The sequence below is a fragment of the Sturnus vulgaris genome, chromosome 6 (genome assembly GCF_052056855.1).
Source record: "Sturnus vulgaris isolate bStuVul1 chromosome 6, bStuVul1.hap1, whole genome shotgun sequence".
Taxonomy (NCBI): domain Eukaryota; kingdom Metazoa; phylum Chordata; class Aves; order Passeriformes; family Sturnidae; genus Sturnus; species Sturnus vulgaris.
The window spans coordinates 47165769-47178164 of NC_142248.1; the positions used below are offsets into that span (position 1 = coordinate 47165769).

The window sequence follows — 12396 nt, forward strand, 5'->3', positions numbered from 1 at the left end:
TTTTTGAGTATGTTCAAAGTGTGGAATCTCTAGAACCTTCCAGGACCTAAAGGGGCTCCAGGAGAGCTGGAGAGGGACTGGGGACAAGGGATGGAAATCCAGATGGAAAAAAAAAAAAAAAAAGGGATTTTGGGGTTGTGTCAGGAGCATTTTGTATTCATCAAAAAAATCTGTGCCCTTGAAAGGTTGAAATCTGTGCCTTGGGATGATGGCTGATCCTGAATAATTCTCCCAAAAATCAGGATCATCCCAACCCTGGGGTTCTTGATGTCGGTGGGGGTTGGGTTTTGGAGAGTTTGAGGTTCATTGAATGAAAATTGAGGTGAGTGAGATGCAGGAATATTTTGCTCCTGGAGATTGAGGCTGGAATTCCAGGCTAAAATGCTCCTCGATTGAGGTAGATGATGGGAAATGAGATTTTCCAGAGTTGCTGTGTCCCTGTGGAGGTTTTCCCTCAAAAATTCCCATCTGGAACCCTGAGATTTCCTTTTCTCTGGTGGGAGGTGGAGAATGAAATTGGATTTGTACTGGAGGCTTGGATAATCTTGGATTCGAGATTCCTGATGGATTGGAGGTGACCCCACTGGTTGTAGCAGTGATTTTAGGGTGATATTTCCCTTTTTTTTTTTTTTTTTCTGGTGCTCTGATAGGAGAGGGATGAGGAGAAACCTGGAAATCTCTCCAGAGGTGGAAAAAAAAATCCCTGAAATCTCAGGAATTATTTTGGTTGGCAGCAGCTCAGCCTAATTTGGGTGCTGGGATTTCATTGTGGGGGGTGACAGCACTGCAGGAGCTGGGATATCCATGATGGAATTTAATCAGGATTTGGGATCCTAAGAAAAATTATCCGTGTGATTTGGAAGGTCCAAAAATTAGAGTTAGGGTTAAGGGGGTCCCATCAAAAAATCCCAGAATTATTGGGGTGGGAAGAAACCTTCAAGTTCATCTCCAGGGATGGAGCATCCCAGGGAACCATGGAAGAATTTCATCCTAAAAAAAAAAAAATCATGAAATCATATCAATTTTCTACCTGATATCTCATTTATTTCCACCCCCAAAAAAACCCCAAAAAACCAAAAACCTCAGCCTGAAAAAGATCTGCATAAAATATTGAGGGTTTTTTTTTTTGTGTGTGTAAGCATTGTTTGTGCTGTTATTTCCACACACACACACACACAAAAAATAAAATAAAATAAAATAAAATAAAATAAAATAAAATAAAATAAAATAAAATAAAATAAAATAAAATAAAATAAAATAAAATAAAGCTCGTGTCTCAGAGTTTAATTCCGTGCCAGTTTCCAACTGGTTCATCCTGGTGATTCCAAGTTGGTGTTGTGTAGAATTTTGGGAATAAATCCCAAATAAAGAAATAAATAAAGCCCTGTTCAAAATCACATTTAGGCCTCCAGCAAAGCCAAATTTTTACTTCATTATAGAAAATTTCCGTGGCTGTTTATTAGGGGATTAACCCTTTGAGGGATGGCAGTCAGACACAGCACCGTGGTCTGTCAAGATGGGAAAAGAGAAAATTGAAACGAATATTTAAATATTGAAACCAATATTTAAATATTGAAACCAATATTTAAATATTGAAACCAATATTTAAATACAATCAGGACACGAAATGAAGAACAAAACACAGAGAAAATAACACCTATCCAGCAGGGGTTTATCTTTGTTTTTTAATTCTTTTATTTGCATTAGAGGAAAGCTCTAATTTGGGGAAAAAAATCCCTGGCAGAGCCTGAGAAAGTTGGGGTTGGGAAAATCCTCACCAGAGGTTTTTTTTCTGGGTCTGACAGCCACAAATTGCTCTTTTTTTTTTTTTTTTTAATTTGTTTGTTCGTGTTTTCTTGTTTGTTTTATTGGGGTTTTTTGGGGGTTCTTTTTGTTTGTTTTATTGGGGTTTTTTGGGGGTTCTTTTTGTTTGTTTGTGGTTTTTGGGGGTTTTTTTGTTTGTTTGTTTTATTTTTTTTTTCTTTGTTTGTGATTTTTTTGGTTTGTTTTATTGTTTTTTGGGTGGTTTTTGGTTGCTTTGTTTGTGTTTTTTTGGTTTTTTGTTGTTTTATTGGGGTTTTGGGTTTTTTTTTGGTTTTTTTGTTGTTTTATTGTGTTTGGGGGTTTTTTTGGTTTTTTTGGTTTGTGATTTTTTTTGTTTGTTTTATTGGTTTTTTGGGGGGCTTTTTGTTTGTTTGTTTGTGGGGTTTTTGGGTTTTTTTGTTTTATTGGGGGGGTTTTTTTGGTTTTTTTTTGTTTTTTTTGTGTGTGGGTTTTTTTGTTTTGTTTTATTTTTTGGTTTTTTGTTTGTTTGTGGTTTTGGGGTTTTTTGTTTGTTTTTTTGGGGGGGTTTTTTTTGTTTGTGATTTTTTTGTTTTGTTTTGTTTTATTGGGGTTTTTATTTGTTGGGTTTTTTTGTTTCGTTTTGTTTGTTTCGTTTCGTTTGTTTTATTTGTTTTGTTTCGTTTGTTTTATTTGTTTTGCTTCGCTTGTTTTTTGTTTTGTTTGTTTTGTTTTATTTGTTTTGCTTCGTTTGTTTTCTGTTTTGTTTTGTTTCGTTTGTCTTATTTGTTTTGCTTCGTTTGTTTTCTGTTTTGCTTCGTTTCTTTTATTTATTTTGTTTTCTTTTTTTCGTTTTATTTCTTTCGTTTGGGGTTTTTTTATTTCGTTTCTTTTGGGTTTTTTTTTTAATTTTTTTTTTTTTTTTTTTTTTTTTTTTTGGTGATGCTCCAGCCTTAAAAAAAGGACGCTTTTGGATCACGCCCGACCCTTACCACAAAGACGACAACATCCAGATCGGGCGGGAGGTGAAGATCTCGTGCCAGGTGGAGGCCGTGCCCCCGGAGGAGCTCACCTTCGCCTGGTTCAAGAACGGGCGGCCCCTGCGCAGCTCGGAGAGGATGGTCATCACCCAGACCGACCCCGACGTGTCCCCGGGCACCACCAACCTCGACATCATCGACCTCAAGTTCACGGATTTCGGGACCTACACGTGCGTGGCGTCCCTCAAAGGAGGCGGCATCTCGGATATCAGCATCGATGTCAACATCTCCAGCAGCACGGGTGAGGAAAATCCCCCCCCCCGGGGAAGGTTTTGGGGTGGGTGGGGTGGGGTGGGGAGGGGAGGGGGAGGTTGGGGAGATCCCTCCCAGCACATTCCAGGAGAGCTGGAGGGGGAATGTTCATCAGGAGCTGGTGGCGGGAGGAGGGGAATGGGTTGAGAGTGAAAGAGGGGGAAATGGAGGTGGGATATTGGAAGGAATTCCCGGCTGGGAGGGTGGAAATTGGGGATTCCTGGCTGGGCTGGAATTCCCAGATTTGCTGTGGCTGCCCCTGGATCCCTGGCAGTGCCCAAGGCCAGGTTGGACATTGGGACAGTGGGAGGTGTCCCTGCCATGGCAGGGCTGGGATGGGATGGGATTTAATCCCAAACCACTCTGGGATTCCCTGACCCTCAATCAGGGGCTGAGTTGCTTTGATCAAGCACCAGAAACCTGAGGCAGTTCCCTGATGGATCAATTTTGTCATGGAGCTGCTCTGGATCCAGGCTGGGAGAGCTGGGAATGTTCCCCTGGAGAGGAGAAGGATCCAGGGAGAGCTGAGGGCACCTAAAGGGGCTCCAGGAGAGCTGGAGAGGGACTGGGGACAAGGGATGGAGGGACAGGACCCAGGGAATGGCTCCCAGTGCCAGAGGGCAGGGATGGATGGGATGTTGGGAATTGGGAATTCCTGGCTGGGCTGGAATTCCCAGATTTGCTGTGGCTGCCCCTGGATCCCTGGCAGTGCCCAAGGCCAGGTTGGACATTGGGACAGTGGGAGGTGTCCCTGCCATGGCAGGGCTGGGAATGGGGGGGGATTTGAGGTCTCTCATATTCCAAACCATTCCATGATTCCATGATTTTAGTATCAGGAAAAGAACTGGGAGGATTCTTAGAGGAGAAGAGCCAACTTTGGGATGATGGATGAGCATTCCATGCAAACTTTGTCACCTGCCTGCCCAGGTGGAACAACCAGCTCTGTGTGTGCACTCCTGCATCCAATAACTACTGCATTCCCTGGAATTCTTTGGGAATCCTTGGGAAAGCTGATGGGATTTCCTGCAAACATCCATTAGTTGTCCATTCCCATCAGCTCTCCACAATCCCTGCAGGAAATGATGAATTCTGCCACCTCTTAAATTTCCTGTCCTAGAACACTCCAGAAAATCAGGAAAGGGGGAAGAAAAGGTGGAATTTGAGCTCAGCCTCTTTTAACATCCTAAAAGGAATTCTGCTCTTGGAATGACTTCATTACCCAGCCAAGTGGAAGCTGAAATAGTTGCAGTGCTTTGAAGGTCATTACTGATTCATCAAGATTCATTACTGCTCTGCTAATTAGGAGCAGAAGGCCCAGGCACAAACACATTTCCCAAATGCCAGGAATTGCAGGGATTTATTAACATCCCTCTGGATGGCTGGGATGGGGGGGGGAATTTCCCCTCCTGATGTTTGTGTGGCTCCTCCTGGAGTGGGGCAGGAGGGGCTGTGTCAAATCCTAAGGAAGGAGGAAATCCAGGAATTCTCCAGGAGGTTGGGAAGGGACGTGTGGCTCTGGAATCTCCCTTGTTTAGCAGGAATTTTTTTATTTTTTTTCCCTTTTGACATTTTCAGCTGGAAAAGCATGGATTTATGTCCTGAGTATTTTATATAAATGGACCTGAAGTAATCCCCTCGCTGCTCCCCCCATATCTCAATAAATTGGGTCAGTGAAGAGTGGGAATCGAGACTCAAACGTGGAATATCTGCCCTAGAAAAGCCCTAAAATCCATAAAACCCATCCTGGGCAAATGTTACTGAGAGCCAGGCTGGGATTTTCGGGATATGTGGGATCATGTCGTGGAAACCTGGAAGCAGGAGATGCTAAAAAAGCAACAGGATGTTAAAAAAAGCAACAAAAGCCTCAGTGAAGTGGGTTTGTGGAAAGCAGAATAAAGGAGGTGGGTGGGAGGGTGTCAGCCTGTGCAAGGGATTATTTTCTCTGCCTCAAATATTGGATTTCAGCAGGAGGAATCAGCTTTGGGATTGGGATGGCTTGCTCTGCTCAGGACACTGTTTTTATTCCCATTTTTCCCTTCTGGCTCATTCCCTTTCCATCTTTTCCCTGGAGACATCATTGAACAGGGAAGAGATTTGTTATTTTGGGGGTATTTTCCTTTATTTTCTGCTTTTGCTGCTCTGAATTGCCACAGGAAGGTCTGGAGGAAGCGCTGATCCCACTTTTCCTAAGGGAGTCCTTCCTGTGGCTCAGCCCCATGTCCCACATGGAAAAACATCAAATTCCTGCCCTTGGGATGAGCCTGAGGATGTGCTGAGTTTGTTCCCTCAGGATGGGAATATCCCAGAGCAGGACCCGGATTTTGGATGAGCACAGGGCAGCCTGGAGGCCTCCAGATGTCATGGAATGGTGGGATCATGGAATCCTGGAATCACGGGATCAAGGGATCATGGAATCAAGGAATCGAGGGATCATGGGATCATGGAACTGTGGAATCATGAGATCATGGAATCATGGGATCACAGAATCATGGAGATATGGAATCATGGAATAATTGAATCATGGAATCATGGAATCATAGAATTATGGAATCATGGAATCATGGAATCATGGAGTCATGGAGTCATGGAATAATGGAATAATTGAATCATAGAATTGTGGAATCATGGAATTATGGAATCATGGAATCATGCAGTCATAGAATCATGGAATCATGGAATCATGGAATTGTTGAGTCATGGAATCATGGAGTCATAGAATAATGGAATAATTTAATCATGGAATCATGGAATTGTGGAGTCATGGAGTCATGGAATCACGGGGTCATAGAATAATGGAATAATTGAATCATGGAATCACAGAATCACACAATCATGGAATCATGCAATCGTGGAATCATGGAATCATGGAATTGTGGAATCATGGAATCATGGAATAATTGAATCATGGAGTCATAGAATCATGCAATCGTGGAATCATGGAATCATGGAATAATTGAATCATGGGGTCATGCAATCGTGGAATCATGGGATCATGGGATCATGGAGTCACAGAGCTGTTTGGGTTGGGAGGGATCTTTGAGTTGGAAGGGCCACCTTCCTCTATCCCAGGTTGCTCCAACACTTCCAGGGATAAATTTGGCTTTCCATAAGTTCTGCTACATCCAGGCAGGGAAATTCTCGGAGAGCTGCTCCATGTGAGGCTGTGCAATATGAGAAGGGCTTCCCTGTCAAGCTAATCAGCTCTGCATTCAATTATGAATTAATTAAAGCTCCGGGCTGCTGCTCCAGGACCTGCAGCCTTGATCTGGCCGTGCCACAGGAGTCTCTGGCCATCCTGTTCCTGCTTTGATGAGACATAAAAGAGGCCTTGACTCCCGCTCCAGACTTTGCTGGAATCACAGCAGCTCCATAACGAGGATGTGGGGCTGGGGAGGTAATTAGTGGCTAATTAAGGTATTTGTAAACCTTAAATCACCGTCCAGAGCCCCAGGAAAGAGAGGCCTGTGGTTATTGCAGCAATTGGATGGGTTTGGTGAGCAGCTATCCTTGGAATTTATCTTGGGAAGGAGCAGAAGGGGCAGGAAAACGCTGCATTTTGTTAAAAACCTTTGTCTTTTCTACTTCTGTTTTTTTGTCCTAAATGCACACAGTCTTTCTTATTAATTCCATCCTTGGGAACCCCTTCCTGTCCTGCTCTCCAGCCTTGGGAATTCGGATTTCTCTGGGATGAATCCACCCTCCATGCATTGATTCCAGCAGGATTTCTGGGAGCTGACACCCTGTGTGTGTGGCAGAGTGTCTTTGTTCTTGTCCAGAGGCTGTGGATGGAATCCTCACCCCGTGGTTCTCCTCATCCATGGATGCTCCTCAGCACAGCTCCTGCAAAAGCTCTGGAATTCATTTCCCTAATTTGCTGCTGGCTCTGCATGTTCTGGCTTTTAAATGTTCCTTTTTCCTCTGGCTGCAGAACAAGGTGGTGGTTTAGGGCTTTAGTGCTCTGTTCCAAGCACTATCCTGGAATCATTTCCCTGCCTGAGCAGAGGGGTTTTTTTTGTCCAAAACTCAGGATCATCCCAACCCTCAGGACTGGACCCTTTGTCCAAAGCCTCATCATCACTTCAGGGTGAGAGGAAACGGCCTCAGAGGTGGTTTAAACTGGATTTTAGGGAAAATTCCTTCTAAAAAAGGATGGAAAAGGGTGTCCAGGGGAGTTCCTTTCCCTGAAAATGTTAAAAAAAAAAAGTGTGGATGTGGCCCTGGGGGACATTGGGTGACCGTGGTTGATGGTTGGACTCGGTGATCTTGGAGTGCTTTTCCAATTTAAAGGATTCTGTGATTCCATAAAATCCCCTGTGGATTTATTGTGTCCTCACGTGCAGTTAGGAGTGGTTTGTGCCCCAGAAAACATGGAATTTCCTCTTTGGAATTGGGACTTGCCTTGAGGGGGACACAAGAATTGGAATGATGGGAAAGCACCTGTGAAATCCAGCCAGGAATTCCTGACAGGAATTTCCCTTCCACACCAATGCCTTGATGGACCCTCTTCCATGGGAATGAAAGGTCATGGAAAGGGTAAAGGAAATTCCCTTAAGTTTTTGTGGCTTCAGCTGCTTTTCCAACCATTTTCCTGGATCAGCAAATCTCCCCCTGGACTCTTCTCTCTCCTCTGGGTCCCTTCCAGCAGCAGCTCCTCGGTGTTCCCCAACATTTCTCCCAAAAAAAACTCAGAGCAGCTGAGCACTTCCAGCCTCTGTTTACAGACAATTATCCTTCAGGGATAATTATCCCTCACTGCCCTTCCTGGGTGGAATGATCCTGCTCAATTTTTTTTTGTGGCCCAGCTCAGCCCTGTCTGTCAGGGCATGAATCATGAGCTGGGCCCAAACTGCAGCTCTCAGGCTGAGAGGGGATGATTAATCCTTCAGCCCTTCAAATTCAGAAATATTCCCGAAGTAGGACACACAAATAAGTCCATTCTCCCTTCCAGCCAGCACAGCGTGGATTCCTCAATATTCCTGAGCAGGGCTGGGTTGGAATTCCTTGGATAATGTGAATTCCAGCAGCTCCTCGTGGAGATTCTCTCTGGGTGATCTCCAGTCTGGATGATTTCTTGATGTGCTGCTCAAACACTGCTTTGCTGTGCTTGATGCTCATTTATTGGGATGAATCCGTGTGGAGCAGCCTGGCCACATTATCCCAGGATTTCTCCCTGTCACTGACAGGGGTCACTCCAAGGAAAGGATTCCCTGAAGGCTCCCAAGGATCCAGAAGTGACAGCAGCCCCCAAAATCCCCAGGGCAGAGCTCAGCAGTTGTGAGGTCACCACTTGTAGGGGCTCCTTATCCACCTCTGCTTGTCCTGGAATCCTGGAATATTTTGGGAAGGGAATTAAACCCATCCAGCCTCCACGGGCAGGGATCAGAGCCTCGGAAGGAATTCTCTGCCAACAGCTCTCTGACACTTAATTAATCTGTTTATCCGTTAATTAAGCTGGAATTTGATCCATCAGGACGTCAGAAAGCTCGAGTAGAACTAAAAACACCCAGAATACACATGGAATAAAGATATTAGGCTCGGGAATTTGGGGATTTTTTTTTCTCAGAAATAACTGTCTGGTCCTGCCCCCGTTCTCCTCCAGAGCGTGCTGGATCTCAGATCCTCTGGAATTACCGTGGAACTGCCCCAGGAGAGCAGCTGGAAGAGTTCCTGTCTGCTTTTACTCTCTCCAGCAGCAGGAACATCTGTCCAGGGAGCAGAACGAGCAATGAGAGCACAGGACAGCAGTGACCTGCTGCCACCTCCCCTCGGGCTGGGCCAGCAGCCCGGGGGGGCTGAGTTGTCTCAGATTTAATTTAAAACCAGGCTTGGACAGAGATCAGCAGAACCTGCTCACCCCAGGCCACTGCCCCCTCACAGGGTGACAAAGTGGCTTTAAATCCACTAAATCCGTGCTGCTGGAGTTGTCACCAAGGCTTTTTGTTCTCCAGGTGTCACCAAAGATTTTTGTTCTCCGGGTGTCACTTTTCCAAGTGTCCCCAAACCGTTTTTCCTCCAAGTTTTGCTTTCCAAGTGTCACCAAAGCTTTTTGTCCTCCCAATGTCACCAAAGCCCTTTGTTCTCCAGGTGTCACTTTCTCAAGTGTCACCAAACCTTTTTGTTCTCCAAGTTCTGTTCTCCAAACGTCACCGAAGCTTTTTGTCCTTTGAGTGTCACCAAAGCCTTTTTTTTTCTCCAGGTGTCACTTTCCCAAGTGTCACCAAAGCTTTTTGTTCTCCTTGTGTCAGGAAACTGCTGAGAGTGTGAACTTATTTTAAAGCCACTCGATGCAGGAATAAGGGAAGATTTGTTGTTTCCAGTTAGGATCAGGAAAAATCCTGGATTTGTCCTTTTCCAGCCTGGGCAGTGGATCTGCTCCTGGCTGGGACTTCAGGAATAAGGGAACATTCCTTGTTTCCATCTAGGATTTAGGAACTTTTCATTCTGCAAAGCAGGGCCAGAGCTGCCCTTTCCTTGGAGCAGCCTCTGGAGCTTCAGGAGCTCTGGGATTCCTCGGGAAGAGGCTGAGCCCTCCAGGGCTCTCCTTGTGCCACAGCAGCACCTGCTGGCACAGCTGGTGACAACCTGGCACAGCTGGTGACAGCCTGGCACATCTGGTGACAGCCTCCCCCCCTCCCTGCCCAGGCCACTGGCAGCATCGTGGCTGATGAACCATCCCTGGTACATCCCTGCTCCTTTCCTCATGGATTTGAGCCTCTGGACTCACCTTTGCCTGCTCACCTGTGCCCAGGTGCTGTGGGGAGAGAGGACACGGCCTCAGGTGGTGCCAGGAGGGTTTGGTTGGATACCAGGGAGAATTCCTGCCTGGAAAGGGTTGTCCAGCTCAGGGCAGGTGTGGAGTCCTCATCCCTGGAAGGATTTAAAATCCCTCTGGATGTGGCACTTGGGGACATCCCAGTGGTGGCCATGGGCTCAGTGATCCCAGAGCATTTTCCAGCCTGAACAATTCCATCATTCCCTGTTTGTAACCTCACCCACACTCACCATTCCCTGCTCCTGGGGGGGGGGATCTCCCTATATCTTTGGGAAGAAAACTCATTTTTATTTTCTCCTCAACCCTTTTGAGCTGGATTGCTCATGGAGACAAATCCCACGTGCCCAGGCTGCCAGTGCCTGCTGTGTCACCATTCCCCAAAACCTGGGATTTATTTTCCCAGCCTGTTGCTAATTCCAGCTACATTTGCCAGAGGAACAGACAGCTCAGAGATAATTAAATACCTGTGAGGTTGTGACAATAAATAGCTGGGCTGAAAAGGGGAAATCCTGCCAAAAACCCTCCCTGTGCAAAGGGTTGGGGCTTCTTCTCCATCTAATTAGAGAGTGGAGAATCAGGATGTAAATTTGGGGGATTGGGAGCCATAAATGAGGTGGGCACAGAGAAATTCATGGTGGGACCTCATTGTTTTGGTCACTGTTCCTCAAATGTGACCCAGAGCTCAGCCAGGCTCTGGATTGATGGCATTGCCCCTGGAATTCTTCATACTTGAGAAAAAGTTTGGGGATATTTCTCCCCCTAATTAGAAAGTGGAGGTTCTCCCTAATTAGAGAAATTAGAGGGTCTAAACTTGGGGGATCTGGAGCCATAAATGGGGTGGGGACAGAGAAATTCTTGGTGGGATCTCATTATTCCTTAAATGTGACCCAGAGCTCAGCCAGGCTCTGGATGGATGGCATTGCCCCTGGAATTCTTCATCCTTGAGAAAAAGTTTGGGGATTTTTCTCCCCCTAATTAGAAAGTGGAGATTTCCACCTAATCAGAGAAATTAGAGGGTCTAAATTTAGGGGATCGGGAGCCATAAATGGGGTGGGGACAGAGAAATTCATGGTGGGACCTCATTATTCCTCAAATGTGACCCAGAGCTCAGCCAGGCTCTGGATTGATGGCATTGCCTCTGGAATTCTTCCTCCTAATGGATGGCCTTGTGTCTCCTGTCCCCTGTGCTGTTCCCAGGAAGAAGGTGATTAAATCCCAGGAGCCATAATGAGCTCACGGTGACAGGCACCGGGAAATGCCACGGGAATGAGGAGCCAGGGATTTGAGGGGATCTTCCCACCTGGGACACTGGCAGAGCTTTCCTTATCAGCTGTCACCACCCTGGTGGTGCTGCTCCTTATCTCAGCGAGGTCAGCTCGGTGCTGTGCTGTTCTCTCTGCTTTTTCTGGAAAAACTGATGGAAAAAGAGAGGGAATTGTTGCACTTGCACAGGGGATTTTTGTCGTGGATCTGCTTTTTTTTTTTTTTCCCTCCTTCCAAACATGGATGTGCTTCCTGTGTTTTTCTCAAATTCCCAGCTGGAATGGCTGATTCCTGAGCTGGGGATGGATAACTCAGACCCTTTGCTCTCACACAGCCTGGAAATGAAAAAAAAAAAGCAGATCCACGACAAAAATCCCCTGTGCAAGTGCAACAATTCCATCTCTTTTTTCCATCAGTTTTTCCAGAAAAAGCAGAGAGAACAGCACAGCACCGAGCTGACCTCGCTGAGATAAGGAGCAGCACCACCAGGGTGGTGACAGCTGATAAGGAAAGCTCTGTCAGTGTCCCAGGTGGAATTTCCAGAGGGAAAATCCCAGCCTGGTCCCACCTGGGGTTGCAGCAGAGCTCTGGGGGCCGGCACAGGAATTTTCCCTGGGGATATTGGGATCTCAGGGATCTCGGGATATCAGGGATCTCATCCCAGGGCTGGAACCCCTCGCTCTTGCAGGCAGGGAATCCCTGAACCAGGGCAGGTCGTGATTCCCAGGGGAATCTGAGGTGCCAGGAGTGGGAGCAGGAGCCTCCATCCAGCTGGGAAAGGTTTGGATCCAACCAGTGCCAGCCAGGAGCAGGTCTGGAAAAAGATAAATCCAGGATTTTTCCTGATCCACACAGGGCTCTGTCATATTTGACCTCAGCTGAGAAGCCACAGGCCAGGTGAGCTGGAAAATGCAGGAAATTCCAGGATGTCCTGGCTGCAGGCAGGCACTTGTTCCTAAAAACTGAATTTTCCTTCTTGGAACAACACCTTTCTCCCACTTTGCTCCATGATTTCACAGTTCTTCAGCTCCCCTGGGAGTTTTCCTGTGCTCAGAACCTGCCATGGAACAAAACGACCTAACTGAGAAATAATAATGTTTTATTAATATTGAGAATGTTTTATTAAGCAGTTGTTATTTATTGCTTTTTAATTTTTCCTGGTTGTTTTTTGGTGGTTTGTTTTGTTTGTTTGGTTGGTTGGTTGGTTGGGGTTTTTTTGTATAAAATTATTTTTCCTTCCCTTCCCTGTGGAAAAATCTCTTCCCATGTCTGCCTGTCCCACCTGAC

The 12396-nt window shown here is 46.0% G+C and overlaps 1 protein-coding gene across 1 annotated transcript in view; it reads left to right on the plus strand.

Moving 5' to 3' along the window:
- The window catches only part of MDGA2 (MAM domain containing glycosylphosphatidylinositol anchor 2), a 191026-nt gene that overhangs the window by 107678 nt on the left and 70952 nt on the right, over positions 1-12396 (plus strand). Inside the window, exon 7 of the mRNA XM_088166465.1 lies at positions 2734-3063. Within this exon, the coding sequence (XP_088022591.1) occupies positions 2734-3063 (330 nt within the window). The remainder of the gene's footprint in view (positions 1-2733; positions 3064-12396) is intronic.